The sequence below is a fragment of the Ischnura elegans genome, chromosome 5 (assembly GCF_921293095.1).
Source record: "Ischnura elegans chromosome 5, ioIscEleg1.1, whole genome shotgun sequence".
NCBI classification, from domain to species: Eukaryota; Metazoa; Arthropoda; class Insecta; order Odonata; family Coenagrionidae; genus Ischnura; species Ischnura elegans.
Window position 1 is genome coordinate 130,703,255 of NC_060250.1, and position 21,289 is coordinate 130,724,543.

The window sequence follows — 21,289 nt, forward strand, 5'->3', positions numbered from 1 at the left end:
ATAAAATATCCCTCAGAAAGCTGTAGAACTCACTATTTATTCTAAAAATTTTTTCTGGGGAGGGCCCCAGCACCTCCAAATTACCCTGGTGGGTATGCCATACCACTAGACACCCCAGAAGGCCCAGTTTCTTTCAGGCCTATCTTAACCCTTTCGCTTCTAACAACAAAAATATGCGGCAGGTCATTTCTTGACCCGGAAGATGAAAGCCACAAATTTTTGTTGGAGATTTTCCCATGCAGGCGAAAACATATGTTTCCTTGCTCTCTTCCTTTTATGATGGTCCCGGGTTTGCAAAGTCTTAGCCTCGGGACCGGGACGTAGGCCGTGCCTTTGAAATCTGGGAGCAGGTACCCGGGCCCCTCATCTTATATTACCCCTCTTTGTGGTAACGGACCATGGTCATTCAATTGCTCATTCTGTCAGTTTTCGATATAAATATTTGTTCTTTTCTCAAAAAATATAAACTAAGAATTGCATTCTTTATCTTTTGGGCAGCGTTAACAATTTTTAAACAAATTTCTGCCATAAATATTAACTTATACCGCAATTTTAGTACATATAAATATCAACATGGAAATTTTTAATGCATTAAATACATCAATATTGACGGCAGAGCTTTGTTCAAAATTTGACAATTCTCAGAATAAAGCAAGGAATTCAATTCGAAGTCGGCCATTTACATGCAAGCAACAGTTATCCATATATGTAGCAAACTCAAATGAACAAAGCATGATTGACCGCGAGCCAATGCCGCTGGTCGGGTTATAAACCGCGAAAGGAGGGAGCCCGATTACCCTCAGCAAAGGCGGAGATAATGTGGAGTCCCCACTGAGAAGGGTTGGAAAAGGTTGGTGCTGAGAGTGTGTGATAATCTGCTAGACCCGTCTTAGCAAATGTCCAGCAAAAATGCTCCATACAGAGGGGACAAAGGAGTGTCTTTGTACAGCTCAGTACAGCAGTCATGCTAAGGAGAGAACTCCACCATCTCAGAAGGGTTAAGCATACTGTTGTGATGCAATAACTCATATGATATGTATTGATATAATGTTTGCAAACTTGGAAAGTATATATGTATTGTTGGGAGTGTTTTTATCTCATTGCTCACTTTATTAAAATTACTTATTATAGTTAGATTTTTGTTTTTAAGAGGGATTATTTTAATTGTCTAAAGGCATGTTTCGAAAGGCTTAAAATGGGACATCATCACGTGCAGGTGGTTTTTAAGTCAACTCCTCTGTAATTTAAATGGTCATGAGCATCTAATTTTACATCCATGCATTTGGTGAGAATTTATAGTATGTATTTTTAAAATAGTAATTATTTCTACCCGATATAATAAATTTTAGATCTGAAATTGGACAGCCTGGAATACTATTTCATTGGTAGAACCATAATGCTTGTTTCTATCTGGTGGCCATAAGTGCCAGATGAGGGCTTTTTAATGTCATACGTATTAAAATTTTGGTTTCAGATATGTCTTAAATAATTTCAGATTTCAGAAACTGAAAAAAGATTTCAATTGGGAACTGATGTGAAATTTTTGATTTGGTAATTATATAAATAAATCTAATAAGCTTTCTAATTCGTTCACTGCAAGAGAGTGTGCTTCACTTTTGGTTTTCGGATCATCAGTGCTGTTGCTGACTTCAAGAAGGGCATCTCTAACTTCATTTGCTTGATATCTTATTGCCTTTACACTCTCCACTCTACTCTCCCATCGTGTGTCTGAGTGTTTTTTCAAAGTTAAAGATGGTATCTTTTTTTTCACGAACGCGGGGCCCGGGGCGGTCGCCCCGCCCTAAGGCCGGCCCTGGCTAAATACATACATGTGAGTTGGTGTATCATTCCTTGTATATTTATGAGTCAGTATGATAATATTTAGTTCACATTTAGTAAAGTGTGAAAATCAAAGTTGACAACCTCTTATATTTAGGACACTTTGCAGCAGACCTTTATTCTTAACAACTTTAATTTAATGTGCCTAGCTTTAAAGCATTCCCTAGGTAAGGTAACAGCTGTAGGAAGACATTGTAAAACTGTTCCTTAATTGTACAAAAGCTAAACTATGTTTTCTATTCCATGCTGTTTTCAGGCAAGTAAAATCAAAGAGGAAGTGAACAATGTTAAAGAGATTCAGGATGTTTACATCAAGAGACTGGAAGAAGCAGGTAATGCTGGGAAGGATCTGTTGGCTCGAGCTGATCAGCAGCAGCAAATAGCAGATGAGCTGTTAGCAGACGTTGATGCTGCCAAGGGCAAAGCAGAGAAGGCAATACTGCGAGGAGATGAGACGTTGGCTGAAGCAGAGAAGACATACAAAACACTCCGAGGTGAGAGAAGAAACCCTTTATTCACATTTCGTAAATGCTTTAATGTGCTTATCTCCAGATCCTCCTGGGCAGACTTTTCCTTTAATTTTTCCCTCCTTTATATTACTGTAATTGCCATTTCTTTTGACAAGGCCTGTCCCCTGGGTCCTTCTCTGATGCTCCACAGCTCCCTTTACTCTCTTATTATTTGCTACACATTCACTATGCATTTAAATATTCAGAGGGCACACCCTCAAAAGGACAGAGCAGGTAAAATCACTTTCAAAAGTCAGTCAACAAATCTGGCACAGCTGTCTCTGTTATTTTCCTAAGTCAACCTTGGCGTATTGCTTATGAAATCCTTATCCACTGGGGATCGATTTTACGTGATCGGGTTGTGCCAATGGTGCAACTTGACTAGGTACTTTAACCCTTGCCAAGAGCCCCAAGCACAATTTCAGAGGTAGAAAGGCCCCCTGAACCCTTCCCCCCCTCACAGCCAAACAATTCCGCCATTGAAGAAAGCCGAGAAGAATTTAAGGTTTTTCTTGCAAGTAACCCATCATGTAAGAAAGAGAGGGGAACACCTGAGTCGTTTGGTAAACTTATATAGCACATATAGTACAAATTAAATTTTTGGAGCATTTAGAGCATGATGCTCCAATATTTTTTAAAACTTAAATGAAGGCAGGGTTGCTTTGAGCTGTTGCTTGTGATAAATCATTAATTTCAAGTGAAATTTTGCAAAGTAAATACAATTACTTTTTGGTTATTAGAACATGAATGTTCTCTGCAACTGGAAAGGGTTAAAAGTAATCTGTACTCAAAGGTGATAATTTTAGTATGTGTAAAGCACATATCAGCCTTAATATATATTATTATCGCTAAATTAATTTCAAATTCACATCAGTATAGACAAAATAAGACAGAATTTTAACCTAATAGAATCTAACAGTATATTCCTCTTTTTTTTGGCGGCAGAGTTTGATCAAGAGGTTCAAGAAAGCAGGGAAAAAGCTGAGGAGTCCTTGCAAATGTTTGATGAAATTGAAAGGTTGATAGTGGAAGCCAAGAACAAGACTGGTGAAGCAGAAAGAGCACTACATGGAGCTGAAACGAATGCACAGGCTGCTCGGGATACAGCCCAAGAAGCTCAGAAGAAGTACGCAGAGCAAGCATCAGAGGTAAGAGAAGGGATTGAAAAAACATGAGAGGGATTTTTTCTCAGGTCTTTCACTAGGTGAGTGACTCCATTTCTCTTGACATTTCTATCAGTGACTCTGTAATGGTAATGAGGAACTCATGAATGCTGTATTTACATGAATTGCATGGCATTGCCCCGACACATGATTCCTTTCACTAGAATGGACTGAAGAGCTTATTTTTTCTCATTTTGGGGGGAACCAAACCCCCTTGACCTATTCATTCCTGATTACCATTATTGTTAGAGATGCGCTACTTAGGAGAGTGTTATGGGGGCTAGGAGCTCATGCAGGTGGTTGTTATACAGCTTAGCAGTGATTAGAGGAATTCCACCACATGCCCAGCCTTTCCTTTCCCAGTCAACTATCAAATTCACTTCTATGCTTCTCTTCAGTGAGATGTTTTGCCTTGATAGATGTTGAATCTCATTTTTTTCCAACATTTATTGCCCTCCAACATCCAGATAATATATGTAGCTGTCTGTTCAATGTATGATTCATCGCAATCATTGCACTCGATTCTATACGTACACTCCTGAGTGGGGTGAGGATTGGATGTTTTCCTATAGTGCAGCACAGAAACTTACACAGTAACAGGGGTGTGTGGATTTAAAATAAAAGTTCTCTGGTAATTCAGGTCATCTTTTCTCCTTGACATCACCATGTCTTTCCATTATCTTACACCTGCCACTGTACGGTACTTTTATTTTGAAACATGTTTACAAATAAAACTCCACAAGATAGATGGTGGGTTGGGTAGATGTGTGAGACAACACATCGGAGGAATATAGCATGTAATGGGAGAACACTGTTTATTGCCTCTTGTCTACTGTGCTTGCTATGATGACTCACTCATGATGCACATGCCTTTCAACAAGTCAGCCTTATAAAGTCTTACCAAAGTTTCTGGATCTGGGCTTCTGACGATTCTGTTTGTTTCTTAAGCCTGCTGGAGGGAGAGGGTGAGACTAGCCATGGATGCTAATGAGAAGTTGAGTGTCAGTTGCCAATCGAGTGGCACTTTTGAAGCCTAAGGTCAGGCTTCAGCAGGTAGATGTCCAGTTTAGATTCACAGATTGCTTATCTATTGGTCTGGATCAATTATGAAATATCTACTACAACCTAGAGTGAAAAAATTAAAACACCACTTCTATTCAATCATTGACAACTTGCAGTGAAAGAAGATGGATACCTATAGGCAAATACATGTGTTCCAAATATATGTAGTATACGTATTGTGACGGAACACGACATCACATATAGGGTAGGAAGGAGATCGAGCAAAGGAATGATCACGCCAGAGAAATCATTCTTTAACATATTACACATATATTTTCACCTTCCAAAAAAAACACACAAAAAATACCCTGATGATAATGATTACAATGAAACAATAGATTTTTACCCTCCAAAAACACACAAAAAATACCCTGATGATGATGATTACAATGAAACAATATATTTTACTTTCCAAAAACACACAAAAAATACCCTGATGAGAATGATGCTACTTTTCTTCAACGAACAGTACTTGAAAATTAAAACTAATTGAATCTTGAATGACAGTGAGAGATTATTGCAAATGAGTTCTTCTTCATAACACGAAGAAAATATGAGAGCATTTATCGCGCACTTGGGGAACACTTTCACGTAGGATTGGAAAGTTTCACTTTGGGAAAAAAAAAGGACTGGGGCGTGGTGTGCTTACGCTTCCGTTTTTCCGGTGAGGATAACTTGTAGAGGAACTCTGCAAGAACAAACATCTACTTGCGTTTGTTCATTCGTGGCAAGTCCTCTTTTCTTCCGCTCAAACCGGCGTCGACGTCATCCACTGCCAAAATGGCCCTTTCCCACTTTCCTTCCTATTGTAGGTGTTCTCTCCTCTGCGTCCGCGACCAACTGGGCATGAATCACCCTGCAGTGCTCATTCACAACTCACTGTCTCACTTTTTCTCTCTCCCGTCACCTGGGGACGTTTCCCTATATATCCGTCGTCACCTACCCATAATCCCAACCACTTGACGTCGTCTGCACTCGGCACTGGCAGAGCCGACGTAGTGGCCACTATTTGAACTAAGCGAACAACATACACTAAATTTTTTAATACAATGATGAATGAATCAAATATTGCTACAGAACATATTCTTTTATTTTATTTTATTTCTTTTTTTTTTTATCCCCTGCTCGAGTCATCACAGTATATAATTGAATATTTTTTTAACCGAAGCTGAAAAATACTTGGAAGGCCCTGTTATAAACTTTATTCATGAATATATTTACAAATTTACACTTAGTAATTACCTGTGTATTCTTTCAAAATTGTACATAGATTCTCCAATTTTATTCAAAATTGCATTGGTAAAGGTGATAATTTTCTCCTAGATTTTGCAATGCCACATTGGCATATTTTGTTTGTCATAACATATTTCATTACAACGTTTTTTTTAGCTCTTACTATGTTTGAGAGCTACAGGCTGACTAGGCCATCATACTGCTTAGAATGCTGAAAAATGGAAATGGTTGTGCATGAGGAATAGAGAATAATGTTGCACTTTTAAATAAATTATGTATTATTCACCACTTCCTCCAAATTGCACCTTCAAATAGATACAGCATTTTCAGATAACAATTTTGTATCAGTGTAGTGCTTAACTCTATCTGTATATTGAGTTAAATTTTAGGGTAGACCGAGTAATCTTGAGGTGCTAATGGATGGTCCATATTTCCTCTGCAGGAGGCGGATATGATCCGTAGGGACTCTGAGGAAACCAAGCGGAATGCTGAAAAGGTTAGAGATGGTGCTGATGAGCTGGCTGCAGAGGTTGGCCTCACTGGTGAGAAGTTGAAAATACTAGAAGATCAGGCCAAGGCAAATGAGCGGCTGACGTCGGAGGTAAGATGATTACTAGTACATATTCAGGTTGCCATTAACCTGTAAAGGATGGCTTTAAACCCCAGATGTATCACTGCATGGCCGGGCATTTACATGGCCTAGGTTTAAAATATAAGCAGCTCCCCAGTTAAATCTCGAGCGAAGAAACTCAATATAAGCTGATTTTAAACGAAGTGGGTCTCAGTGGTCCCTAAAGGGACTGCAAGGCCGTAAACGAAAACATTGGTCCCTTTTGGGACCGCAATTGGACGATAAAGGTTAAAAATATATGCATTATTAATATAACTCCGTAAGTTTTCTGGTGACAGTTTCTGAATATGTAATCCTATAGTAGTACAAGTATAACTTTCCAGCAGGAATGTAGGTAATATTTTTTTATGAGGAATTGTATTGGCAAATGTAGTTGGTGTTGCTCACATTCACCTTTAGCATGTCCCAAAAAAATGTTTTCAAAGTTGTAAGGTTCATTAGTAAAGAAACCACAGAAAATATCAGATGTATCACAAAAAAGTTAACCTTGCCAAATAATGTGTTAAACTTTCAGGTGCATTTAATCTAGAATTGACTACAGGGGTGAACCATAAGATTCACTGATTTATACGGCAGACGTTATGATTATCAGTGGCAAGAGCAACTTCAAGTGATAAATTTTATCTTTCCCAATCAGGAAATTAATGAGAGTACATATTGATAAAGTAAAATGAATGCGCTGATGCATAGATCCACAATAATAAGGTAAAGAAGTATGAGAAACAAGCATGATTTCTACGTTTTCCATTGTTTACAGCAACAGGCAGTGTGAAAGACAGTGGTGTTGTGGAAAGCGTAATTCGGGTAACACAACAAGGGACTTGATGCAGAGGAATACCTGCCTGAAATGTTTTACACATTCTTTGGGAGATGAGATTTTGAGACAAAGTAATAACGATTTCCATGTAAATTAAAATGAATTTTTGCTATACAAATTTGATAATGACAGCAGTAATTCATATGTATTACAGTGGACAGGAAAATTTCTTGTGGTCATTTTTTGACAATGAAAAAATTATTATCTCCGACAGGTTTGAACCATAATATGTATGTACTTGTAATATAACAGTGGATAGCCTTTTCATTACCAATATACCAACACACATACAAATTGAACTGGTGTCTCACCATGAATTTTTTAAAGTCATTGCGTGGGAATGAGCCAGTCTTCTATGGTCACTAAATCAAACTGAATTTTAACTTGCAGAGGCATTATTTGCTGTGATATTGCAACAGATCTTTTACATATTTTAAGTTCATTATCACTCATCAAAAGATTGCAGCATTAATAGTTAGAAAATATACCTTGACAGATCGGCCAATTTACAAGAGAAAATAAATTGAAGTTCTGGAGGTGAATTTACTATCTAGCATGAGCTGAACAGTTCATGTGGTATTAAACATTTCACATATCCTATATAAATTTCCCTTTAATGATGTAATAATAAAAACAATGCAGGAGATGGGATTGTTGTTCAAATTTCCCTCCCACAGGTACAACATAAAAAACCAAAGCTCCATTTCTGAACTAAGGCGAGGGTTGTGGCAATACTTTTGAATTCAACTGTACATACACATTTCTCAGTATGTATGTAGGCGTTGGTGTGCGGAAGGGTCAATCAAGGAGGGAGGCACATTGCTGATCTTTTGCACCAGTTGCCTCTGCATCACAATTTGTCACTATACTGTCTCTCACTTTCATCCGTGATAACCACAATGTTTTCCTTAGGAATAGGAGTAACCTAAGGGTCACCCCTAAAAAGTAGGCAATCCCTATACAGAAACCATATGCAAAATATCGTTTCAAATTATGTTGAAGAAAGTAATATGCATGTATATATATTTAGAATGGTAAAAAATGCACATTTTTCTTCTAGGCCAAAGAAAAAGTTGGGCAGGCAAAATCACATGCAGATGAAGCAGTTAGTAAAGTTGAGAAGGCACTGGGAGAGGTTCAAGACATCTTGAAGGAACTTGAAGGTTTACCAGACCTAGGTACGTGCAATTTCAACACTACTAAGACTTACAACAAGGTCATCACGCAAGGATTTGTTGTGTTTATGACTTGAAACAATAATATGTATTCATGCATGTAGGTACTTTGTACTTGTAATTTAGATCATTGAAGATAAACAAGTACATACTTCCACTGACACAAGTCTGTCTGTAATTACTGGAATAATTAAGTTAAGGAACTATAAGTTTGAGTGAATACATAAATGGACAGAAAATCTGAATACCAATTAGGGTTGGGAGAAAAATATCTGCAAAAATGGTTTTGCAATTGTCCTAGGCAATCATCAATAAAAGAGGAGAACAGGGATGAAGCCACCAAGGGCTTAGCTAAGAGTCTCTTGAGAGACTGTTGACTTTAAGAAACTTGGAGAGTGTGGGTTAAAACCTGTTCTCTTTTCCGTTGATGATTGCTTAAGGCAAATGAAAATATGGTTTAAGAGATATCATCCTTCTAACTTCTTGATTGACATTTGGATCACCTGCTCCAGATGTATGTACTCATTAAAGTCCGTTCGTAGCTCAACTTAAATATTTCAGTATATGTATGCAGACTTTTGCCAGTGGTAGTGCTTGCTACATATCTTCAAAGCTATAAATCTAACGTATTTGATGAACATGGTTCAGCCATGTATGTAGCCATAAATTTCTTCAGGGTTAGAGGGAGATAGTTCATCGCAAGTGGTAACAAAACAGTCTCCCCCATTGAGTGCTGCCTGTTAACAAACCCCATTGCTATATAATGTCATGTGTAGGTGAAACTAAGGTATAGAAACACAAGCACAATATTATATATCTACATACTCACAAAGATAAATAAGAACAGAATGATAGCCAAATTTTTCAAAATATTTTTGAGGAAACTGACAAGATTTTGGGGGTCCTAAAACTACCAGAGGCATCTCCATGGCTTCTTCCTTGGGCTATGGTTTTTCACATTCTCATTGCTGTAACCAAGTCGGCCCGGAGAACCTCTAAATTTTGCTGCAGCTACTCCAGACATTACCTACTTAAATTATTTCTCTTCAAATGCCAAAAAAAGCCAAAATGGCTCTGTAAAATTTTGGAACGTCATTACTTGAAATCACTGGCTTGATTTGGGGAAAGTATTTTTTATATTACATATTTCACTCATTAAAATAACTCCTTCCTGATTATAGATGAGGAGGAACTAAATGTGTTGGAGGAGCGGTTGAGAGCTGCAGAAGAAGAATTTGCTCAAGCTAACCTTGAGAAGAGAATGGAGACGTTGAGGAATAATAGAATTCAACAGGTAAGCTAATGCCCTGGTTACCATGAGGATGATGCATTTGAGTTGAGAGTGGTGTTGTCATCATTCCCCCTCCAAAACTCTGTTGTTGAGGAGAAGTAACTTCAGCAAGTTGAGGTGAGTGGGATGAAAGTTTCTCAGAAGGCGACTTTCCCATTTCCAATCAGATGACAAAAGGCATGGCCTATGGTATACATCAATTGCCAACAGAAATAATTTTTTTCCACGTCTAGGGGAATTTTTTCTCATGGCAATTCTTTTAAATTTCACTGCCGTTCACAGAGCACACTCATAATTTTACAAATTACCGGTGTGCGCTGCTTTAGCTTTAGGTTTTAGTCCGTAAACCAGTTGTGCGTTCATTTCAGTCACTCCCCATCATCGCCATTCTTGATGAACTGCAAAGGGCAAATATCTGCATAGTATGATGAGCCTCAGTACAATTCAGCAACCTGAATTGCACAGCCGTATGTGCAGTGGCCCAGAAAGCCAAAGCTCTGCGGTTCAATTCCCGGTTGTGGGAAAATTTTCTAGTGGGAATTCCACTGCCATTCGCGCGGTAGGCTCTAGATGTGACACATTGTCTTATAGGTTTTAGGAAATTCAGCCCCTCTCAGACATCCAATGTGTTAACGTTGTGAACCTGATAGATGTGTTGCCAAACCTAAAATTTCCCTTTGGTGCTCTCACCTTTGCCATAATTCGAAAATAGAGCTGCAAAGGTCAACTTTCATCTGATCTTTTCCTGGGGCCTCTACTCGTGGATTATCCTCACTCTGGTCCAAATGAGGAGCCTGTTACTTCATTTTAGCCCTTTACCTAATGTTCCTTGAAAACATTAGATGACAGTGTAAACATTTGGCACTGCCAAGTTTGCTTCATGCCTCACTCCAAGTGCTCCACATTCCAATTCTGCAAAGCACACCTAAAGTATGTGGGCTTTTTCTCTACCCTATTGATGACTGTCTCAGGCAATGCATAGTTTTACGACTACATACATATATGAATACCTTTAATTGGCATATGGATTTCCTGTCTATGATCCCCTAGGCTGTGAAGCTAATTTTCTCGTTAATTTCAATGTACATATATTTATTGTTATTTTTTCCATAAACGAGCCTTTATGTATGATGTTGGCACTCAAATTATGGACACTCCCACTTTTCAGGGCATATGCCAACCGTAGTGGAGAGGATGAAATTTACTTAACATTCTGAGTCAATGGTAAGATTCCATAATTTCATTCATTGCACTTGTTCCGTACATTTCAGAACCAGCAGTTGAAGGATTATGAGAAGGAGGTGGCACGATTAAGAGCAGAGGTATTGAATATTGAGGACATTAAGAAATCGCTGCCTGACGGATGTTGGAAGAGGTTAAAATTAGAGCCTTAAGATCGATGTTGTACATCATTTGGAGGACTTATCTGTTTGCATTGGATTAGCATGTAGGATCCAAGTAACTCAAAAGCGCACATGGATTATCCCTGGAAATTTCAGGGTATGAAAAAGACAAGTTGTGGTGCGTGTGGAAGTGATATGATTTCTGTTTCTTTGAAATGAGGATGACGCTTGTACAAGTGCCTTGTGTGTTACCTCCATTGTCTCCCAGTGGTCCAGTGGAAATTTTATGATTATTATTTTTTGACGAGCGAGTGCAAAGCTAAAATGTAAATGAGTCCCTTTGCATATAATTTGAAACTTTAAACAATGCAAGAAATTTATTGAGGCATTGTGCGTGGATTGAGAAATTTGGGATCAATGAAATATAACCATTTTATTGCAGCTTTATTCCCAAAAAAATAGCACCATATATGCAGTGTCAGTGACATCACGCTGAGTCAGGGTTTTGTCATTTTGGAGGAAACTTGCTAAATTTGTGTTACAACTACTAGGAGACATGTTTTGTTTGCATATGCCAAAGAATTTCAATGAAAACATGAGTAGTACACTTGCGAAGTAATATGTACTTCCTTTACCCTTACTTCTGAAAATTGTACAAATGTTTAGGTTTTTATATGTATTAATCAAGTGCCACTCCTGGGCACTAGACATAGATGTCAGTCTTACCAATCTAGATCATTTAATCCCATGTCTACCTCTTTATTTTAATCAGATGAATGTAAATCTTTCTTAACCCCTCATTTTTTCACTGCACTTCTAATATTATCACCTAAGAATGAAGCTGACATTAAGTTTTCTTACTGCCACTTCAACAGTATCATTCCATTATTGTGGTCTTTTCTTCAGCACCCCCATATTTTCTTTTCAATATTTATTATTCCAGCAATCCAATGAAGTTTGCCCCCTAGTTGTCTTTAACTCATAATTTTCTCTATGTAATCTATTCGATAAGAGGGAAGTCCAACCATACCTCAAACTTCCCTAAAAATGTGCCATATTGTGACATCAATGATGATAAATGCCTCCAGAGATCCATAGTTGAATCTGTGCATTTTGGATGCTTTTACATAATTGCAAGTCATATACTTCAACTAGTATAGAAGTAAGTTAATGGGGATCAGAGAGTTGATTTTATATTTTTTGTTAGGCATAAAAAATGTGGTGCTGTTTATTACAATGTGGGACTGCATGATAAGCAATATTGACATGTACCAAAGATATTTTTTGACCTTTTAATAATGTGCTGATTCTAGTTTGTGAACTATGTTGAAGTCATGTGCTGAGAGAGAAAGAGACATTAGCGGAGACTCCACATGACTGTCACCATAGACTCAAATCACTGCCAGTTGCTTCTAGTAAATATCTGATCATTTTGCCATTATATTTTACATTAATGTTGTATCATTCACATTTTGAAGTGAACTTAGTAGGAATTGAATAAAAATTTTTATTCATTCATACCATTTATGAACTTTCCATTGTTATTTGTATTATTTTAAGGTACACATGAAAGATTGCAAACTTGTGAGTAGATATACCGACATGTGCTGAGAAATTACCAGCATATCATTACATGTGGACAAGCATATCAATTCTACTTTAGCTTTTTATTTAAAGTCCTGATTTCAATAAGGAGATTTAAATTAAGTCCAGACTGTCTGTATGTGAGACTTGGTTTGGTAATTAAGTGGATACAAAACCAATTCTCGTAGAGTCTTAGAATTTAAATTTAAAAATATTGTAGAAAACTTGTTGGTGTTAAATATAAATTAAAGGTTTTCTAGTCATTAAAGGTGATTTTTTCACACTTTATTCTTTTAAATCATCTTGTAAAATAGTTGTCGGTGAAGTCCAAGAACATGTTAGTGCCAGTACTGATTGAAATTTATACGTTTATACCATAAGGAATGACTTGGCATCTTTGAATAGGATGTCAAAAAAAGTATTTACAAGATACAACACCAAATTTGGCTTACAACACCAAACACATTAATGTGCCTACTATAGTGAAAAGTGTCTACTGAAAGTCTTGGGCAGAAAAGCAAGATCTGCATATTCCATTCTGTTGGAATTCAAGTACGCTCTGCTTCCATGGTGACTTTGTGACCACGGAAATGAGCCTTGCATGGAAGATGATTTCAGTTATTTTAGACCTTTTACAATGGGCACGGCAGAGCCGAACACAAATTTCATTTTTCTTATGACCTTTTCATTTTGTTTGGGTCATTACAAATTTCAAAGTCTCCCAAGAAATCTAATTTACTCGCTTATTTCCTAAATTAAGAAAGTACGGTTAAAATCATTATGATGATCACTTTCTGGCAGATAGTCTGCTAAACTTGGAGATGATTGATCACCATTGATCATAGTTATGCTGCATACTGTTCCTTTTGATTCGCTCTCACCAAGCAACTGATCATGATGACATGATCAAATGATTACTGAACAAATTGTAGCTGAGAGCATCCATTGATAGTTTTGGTAAAACCCCAAGGTCTTAACTGAAATCTTGCCACTGAGTAGTTCTTAGATAATTTTCCCCCTTTGTGAGCAGAGTGTATTTTATCTTTCTGCTACAGTTTACACATACATAAAATTTTTATGTGAACGCACATGTCTCATTCATTAATACACCATCTTGGCATAATAGTAGGCTTTCCCGGCAAATCATATTCACACAACTTTAACATTTTTAGCCCTGGTTCAAAGATTAGTCAAATGTGATTTCTCAACAACTGACTCCATCATTATCATGTTGAGATTGAGAGGCCGAGTTTGTACACAGAGAAAAACAGGCATGGAGTGGTAACCCCAAGAACAGGGATAGACCAACCAACTCAGAGGAGAAATGGGCTAGCGCGTTTTCTGATTTATCTATGCAACTTCTATGCTTCTTCAACAACGGTCTTTTGTCTTTAAAACTTGACTTTTGGTTTCAGCTCCGATAGCAATGGCAATCCAATAGCAATAAACTTTGGCCTTAAATACCCTTACCTTTGGTACCAAGCCCAGTAAGATTTAATAAATCATCTTTCTCTCCACAGCCTACATTACACTGGACATTATCCTTCGGACCAACCGCAACCCTTTCACAGGAAGGCTAATCAACGCCAATTTGATTTAAAGATATTTTTATTTTTTATTTTTATTTAACTTATATAAATTCCTTCACTCTAACTTCTATATGGAATATCTATGGGGTAATGAAAAGTAGCAATTATTTAATGAATGATGAAGAAGAAAATTGTGACAGTAAGACGAATGGAGAGAAAGAGAAGTAGCTGAAGTGGGGGTGGGGTAAAAAAGATTTTGGAAGAGATGCGAGCTCGCCTCTAGAGGTCAAAATATCTGGACGACTGGAAAGGGTTTCCAAGGTTGAGGGTATAGGCAACAGGTGTAACACAAGTTGGCGAATAAATATATCTTCTGGTGGTGTATCATTGTACGCATCCATCCTACGCACCTACCTTAAATTTAAACTACAAGGGAATGGAACTGCAAAGAAACGTACTTCGAGGTAAGTAAACTAGTGATCTGTATAACTTTTGTTAGAGATTAAGAGAGCTATTTCAATTTAATAATATCCAATTTTAGCACAATCCAAGCTAATAACATTTTTAAAAACTTATAATTTTTGCTAATGCATCTCACTTTCTATCGATGGAGCACTATCCGGAGATAAAAGTGGGCTATCACATTACAATTCGTTATCTGAGAGATAAGAATGTCTTCGGGGAGCACGGAATCGTGCGGCTTAGTAATTAGATATCTTTTGAAAGAAAACGGTGAAATTCAGCGGAAAAATGTCGCAAAAGAGATCGAAATCGGAGAAGACGGAGGAATATTTAAACATAAGGTACGTAATACGAGCAATTCCAGCGACGTCATTCACACAATCGACAGCATATTTGAACGCACGGCATCATAACACCATTTTGTAAATGGGCATCCCTTTCAACCAGCACCCAAATTGGGGTTTAACTCACATTTCATCGCGCGGCGTTAAATCGAACACGAATTCCTGTGGACACTTCCGCCCACAGATATATACAATATATATTGTATATATCTGTGCTTCCGCCGGCTCTGACCCTGGGTTTGTGTACAAACAACTGCGCCTCGAATTTTGTTGTTGTCATTTCTCTGCCGATGAGCCACAGTAATAACTAGCAAATAAGCATAATGATAACAAAAAATGACGTTCAGGTGACCACATAGTGTTTGTTAACTAACGGCAAATCCAATGAGTTCAAATAGCTCAAATCAAGCATGAAAGCCGAAAATGAGAACCTGTGACGTCACACGTTAGTCGATGAGAAACTCCCAGCCGAAGCGGAATGCGTTGACACGAAATGGATCAGCTGGAAGGTGTAGGTTCTAAACAGGGATTAACTCTCTTCTTGTCCGTTTAAGGAGAGCATTTGAAATCCTAATGTACATTTGTGTGTGAATAAATTGCTTTGCAATTTCGGAGTAATTGCACCCTATGGTTTGTTGAGATTTGACATGACACTCGAGGACCCTTTCTTCGTAGTGAAGGAGTAAGTATATTTATTATTTATGTGTATGTAGTGAGTAGAGACTTTTGCGTCCTTCGTTAAAAATCATTGCAAGAAGTGGTTGTGTGTATTTTGTTGATGGTTGAGTTTGTTTCCGTTTGTCATTCAGAATTATGCCACTGATACCCTAGTGCACATTACTCAATGTATTTTTGTTTTATAAAAGTGAGGCCTGCAAAGCTTTAAACAAGACAAGAGGCCTGTATCGTCGGTGGTTGGAATTGCAAGACGAGCAGCTCGAAGATATTTCAAAGGATGAGCTAGAATGGACGACAACGGAGCTAAGAAACGCACTGAGAAGTATTGAATGGGATTTGGAAGATTTAGAAGACACAATTGATATCCTTTTCCACTACTTTTTCATGTGGTGAGTGCTGTACTAAATCCGAATGATCCTTTTGATAATTCCATCCGGTTGTTTTCATTGATGATTTGTGTATATTGTGTCACAATGCCCAGTTCTCGGGTTTATTTTTTCTCTAGACTTTATGACTGAACACCCAGAAAAGCTCGACCATTTCCTTAATTCCGCGTTTTATAAAATAATTCGTGAAATAGCATCATTTGACTACTCATTGTAGTTTCTTCGTGGCTATAAGCTCTTTATCTAAAATTCAATCGCCGTGAAAATGAAAGACTAAAGATGAATTTGGTTAAATGATCGGTAAATGATTGGTACTCTAGCATTGAGTAATTAATATTGCAGTGCGTTTCGTATATCCAGTTGTTTTCGGGTTATTACCTTCATTTAGAGCTTGGATCACTTCTTGTTTATAATTTTGCCGTCGGAAAATGGTCGTTTAACAATCATTCGATGGATAGAATTGCATTGTCTGTTGAATAAAATCCTATTGTGTTCCTTGCAAGTCTTCACTGATTTAACCAGACCGAATTTATTGTTTAGAAGTACTTATCCAATTCAACTGTGCATTCTAATGCCATTTCTTCAAGTGGATGAAACATTAAACCAATCCCAGATTGATCATACGCTTTCATTCAGCTTTATTCAATTTACCTAGGCATGGATGTGGAAGCAGTGTTTACCATCAAACACATGAGACTCCACTTTTTTATAAGTAAATATGAATTTAAAATTGTTCTTGGGCTGTCAATCAGGTTAGGTTATCAGTGTTTACCAGGAGAAATTCAATATTTTTCCTTCAGAATCTGGATTTTTTCAGACTGGTATGATTTTCCTGTTCCCTACCTTTTCTCTAGTGCTAGACCAGGTACCGGCACTTACTAATGTTGAAAATGCCAGTGAATAAGTGTTTTGATTTATTTTTCATTAATTTACTCGGTGATATATTCCACCTTGGTCAAAAGTAACGTCTGCAACCTGTCCTCCTGCGTGAGTGTGAACAACAACAAACCATGCAAAGCCAATGCGTAAAACTCAGGAAGAGTAGATAAGAATAAATGGGATTAGTAGGAAGTAACTTCTGTGTACTGAGCCGTTGATTTCCTCATTGTTTCCACTTGCTCTCACTACACATATTCTGGGAGTTGCTGTGGAAATTTGTGGGGAAACTCTGTATTTCCTTAAAAAGGGCTGTTCTCTCAAATAAGAAATAGAAATTTATCGAAATGATTCAGTGGATGGAAGGGAAATATAGGTTTCGAATTGATAGCAGTCATTGTCTCATAAGTTTCAAGTAAGAAAATCTGAAACAGTAGTAATCTGGACATTAGGAAGAGAATTGCATCAGCAAAGGAGGCATTCGTGAACAGGAAGGTGCTTATGAGAGGATCGTTTTGTAAGAGTTGAAAGAAAAGGTTATGGAAGAGTTTGATCTGGAGTGTAGTGCTTTATAGTGCAGAAACATGGACACTTAGGAAGGAGGATGAGGGAAGACTGGAGGCATTTGAGATATGGGTATGGAGAAGAATGGAGATGGTGAAATGGACGGAGAGGAAGAGGAACGACGAAGTGCTGGATATGGTTGGCGAGGAGAGGCAGCTTTTAGATGAGATACGGAGGAGACAAGAGGGTATGGATGGAGCGAGTACTTAGTGGGGAGGGATGTTAAGGACGGTGTTAGAGGGCAGAATGTTAGGTAAACGAGGGAGGGGAAGGAAAAGAAAAGGATTTTTAGATAGAATGAAAGGGAGTAGGCCTTACTGTGAATTAAAGTGGATGGATTTCATGGAGGGAGGGGAGAATGCTTTGTGATTCTCCATGCAAACCTATCTTAAATGGTAGAATACTTAAATAATAATCACGATTGACAATTTTTAAAACGTGGTGAATCAGCTCATTATGTTTCAATTTGTTCAGATACTGTTGACCGTGTTAAGATTTTGAGGAAGAGACCAGTATTGTTAACTTTGAAGAAGTAAGTTAACAGGAAATGAGCATGAGGCTTTGGGGAGGAATCGATCTTGATATTTGCAATTCAGTTATCACCTCATTATTATATTTTGTTATATTAATTATATTTATTTAAAAGTCGGAAACCCATTCGAAATAGAATTTAAATTAGTAGTGATGATAGGTGTAGCATATGAGCAACTGTGTGGAGATGGATTGTAATTCTTTGTATGTTGATTGAATTCGTCTTGTACAGTACATTGTTGGGAAAATTTAGAAGTACTTAAATTTGATTCTTTGTGAGTGGAGGGATGGGTTTAATATTTCTATTTTGCCACTGTCATTTCTTTTTTTTCTACCTCTGCCTCCAAGAAGTGGATTGGCTTTCACTTGAGATACTTTTGTGTTGATAATAGTGGCGATATATATTGTTTCTGTGCTAATGCAGTAGCAGTCAATTTGGATGTGTCGACCTGGCCTTATTCCTTTTCCACCTCCTCCTGTAAGTTGCACTTCTCCTCATTCATCATCCTCTCCATCTATTCTCCCATACCTATCTTTTCTTGTTTGCAGCGCATTACACTTTTTCCTCCCCTTTTTCGTTTTTTATTTATTTACTACTGTCTGGCTTGGTGAGCTTCGTACCGCCCATCAATCAAAAACAGTTTATGTACTTGCACCATTTATAAATCAAGAGTGGCTGTACCATTTTAATCATATTTGACCTATTATAGTTAAATAAGGAAACAAATTCAATAAAACCAGGTAAAGAAGTATCGAAATTGCTTGTTAAAAAGACATTTTCTCAAAGAATCTACATAGGGTCAGAGCAAGTTTACGCGGATTTAAAAAAAATAAATTTTCTAATTTTGACGTTCTAAATTAAGAAATGTTGGACATTGTGGTTTTATAAAGCAGTTAATAAAGTCAATGTTATATACGTTTAGTTGTTGGCTATTTGTGTTATTAACCGTAAAAAAAGTGTTTTTAGGTCTAAGTCTGCTGCTAGACGAACACTTGGCTGATGCTCAAAATCGTGCAAGAAAAGGTCCTAGGAAGCAGCATTCGTTTGAAATGACTTTAGGTGTGCCAGTTATAGTATCTCAGTTTGGAAAAAATGTACTGCGTAAACGTGCTGCATGCATAAACACACCACAGTGTGCCGTACACATTGAGATTTAATCTCTTTAGTCAAGCACGTTCTGATATACAACAGTTTTTGTTTTGTTATCAGGCACAAGACAAAGTGGTTGAAGCGAAATAAATATAGCGAAGCGAAGCAGTGACGCAGCAATGGGAGGTTTTGGGGGACCTTAACCCCTCCCCCCCAGAGCTCAGAGATATTATTTATAAAAATATTTTAATGTGAAAAATTTTGTAACTAATATTAGGGGAACGGATGACTCACAAACAAAACATATATAACTCTTCACACAGCATCATTTATCTTAAAAAATTTGTGGGGGAGGGCCCCCACACCTCTCACTTATCTTGGTGGGTTTTCTATACCCTCCAGACGCGCCAGTATTAGTTGCACCTAAAGCCCCCCTAGCCTTAATTCCTAGCTGCGCCCCTGAAGTGAAGAAAGAAATACAGCAGAACGTTTACCATTTTGTGAACATACCACATATAATTGACCATGAGAAAATCATGGGTTTTAATGAGCACATGAGTATAAACATCACAAAAACTGAATGACTGACCATGTGATTTGTTAATCATCATCATGAATACAACATGAATTGGAAATTGAATTCCTTTTAGCTGTAAAGTGCATGTAAGCTATGATCATGGAATCCTCGGAATGAGAACTTCCTGACCTTTGAATTTTACTTTGAGAATAGCGTGCCGTGGTTAGCCAGGCACATCCAAGTACTTCAAAAATTCAGATGGATAGTTGGTGACTTTGTCTTCGTTTGTTACACAGTCAAAAGATTTGAATGAATGTAGGGTACCAACTATTTTATTCTGATTGATCTAGTTTGAGTCATCCACATCTTCGTTATAGATTGTCAAAATTGCTCGCTAAATCAACCATTTGTGATTTTTGTGGTGATTAATCATCATCGGGAACACTTCGTTGTTGAGCTCACCTTCCGATGAAATGAATTTGCAAAAATTCCAAGTAAATGAAATCAAACTGCTCCATTAGTCGACAGGAACATGGACATAACCGATTGTCAACAATTGCTTGGAGATGTGTTTACACACGTGGTAGTTTTGTGCTTTTTGACGACTCAACTCGAGATGCGCTTACCTATAATTAAATTATTTTAATATTTTAACAAGTTTTAACAATTAAAATTTTTAAAATATAGTTATGAAGCTCAGTCAGTTAATTGGTAAAAACAAAACAAATCTAGTTTTGACTGAGTTCACAGCTTTTGCAATGTTACCAACTCCTAAAACAATACCCCTAAAATCAAGATTATTATTTTTGTTAACTTTCACTATTTTTTTATGTTTATTATGTTATCCGGGGCAGAGACAAATAAAAAAAATCATTAAAATCGGTACAGCTGTTCTCGAGTTATACATGTTCTGACTAACATGATTTTCGACTTTTTACATATATAGATTTGCTTCTGGCCATTATCAATTTCACATCGAATCACTTTACTTTTCCTCTGTTGACAACCAGGATGGCATATGTCGCCAGCATTTGTGCATTTAGTGGAGTGTGTTGCGGGTTGGTGGATGGATTGTTGGCCCGCTATTTGTACGTTCCCTTGTTCAAACCCTAAGTGAAGCCTTTGAGCACTCCAAAAAATTTCCGCAGTGCGAAATGACCTAGGAAGAAGAATGGCATTTAATGAGCTTGGTGATTGGTGGGACTAATACTTATTCTCTTGTCAATTGGTTAAAATTTCATTGTCCATGATGTCCAGCTATGTTCTTTAGGGTTTGTCGTTCCTAGGTCACACTTTAAAATATGCACCAACAGTTTTCTCTACTCTGCTGGAGGCTTCATCGGGGTATTGAAATTTCCTTCATGTGAAATTGTATATCCTGAAAGGGTGGGGGAGGGGTTGAGGGTGGTGCCAGACTTTCTGGAAGATTCTTGTCCTCCTTAGAATGACTGGAAGCCTGGATGAACTTATTGAATGTCCTAGGTCTCATTCAAAGTGGTTTCCTATTTTTTGAGAGCCTCCCTTATTCTTCTCATTCTAAATCTCTTCCCTCTCCAAGACTTCTACAATGGTCCCGTTGATTCTGTGGCCTCAAGCGGTATGTTCAGTCTGACAGATGGTTGACATTCCGATATGTCCCAGGGTATTGGTGGCCCCATGCTCCTC

General features: G+C 37.6%; 2 protein-coding genes across 3 annotated transcripts in view; both read left to right on the forward strand.

The window, feature by feature from the left end:
• LOC124159563 (laminin subunit gamma-1) overlaps nucleotides 1-12,586 on the forward strand; it is a 390,848-nt gene extending 378,262 nt beyond the window's left edge. For both annotated transcript variants that reach the window (XM_046535458.1, XM_046535457.1), the window contains exons 23-28: nucleotides 2,096-2,333; nucleotides 3,294-3,496; nucleotides 6,249-6,407; nucleotides 8,315-8,432; nucleotides 9,611-9,723; nucleotides 10,992-12,586. In XM_046535458.1, the coding sequence (XP_046391414.1) occupies nucleotides 2,096-2,333; nucleotides 3,294-3,496; nucleotides 6,249-6,407; nucleotides 8,315-8,432; nucleotides 9,611-9,723; nucleotides 10,992-11,114 (954 nt within the window). In that variant the 3' untranslated portion in view covers nucleotides 11,115-12,586. The remainder of the gene's footprint in view (nucleotides 1-2,095; nucleotides 2,334-3,293; nucleotides 3,497-6,248; nucleotides 6,408-8,314; nucleotides 8,433-9,610; nucleotides 9,724-10,991) is intronic.
• Nucleotides 12,587-15,220: 2,634 nt separating this feature from the next.
• The window catches only part of LOC124159784 (syntaxin-6), a 38,109-nt gene continuing 32,040 nt past the window's right edge, over nucleotides 15,221-21,289 (forward strand). The window contains exons 1-2 of the mRNA XM_046535701.1: nucleotides 15,221-15,664; nucleotides 15,849-16,021. Coding sequence (XP_046391657.1) covers nucleotides 15,630-15,664; nucleotides 15,849-16,021 — 208 coding nt within the window. The 5' untranslated portion in view covers nucleotides 15,221-15,629. The remainder of the gene's footprint in view (nucleotides 15,665-15,848; nucleotides 16,022-21,289) is intronic.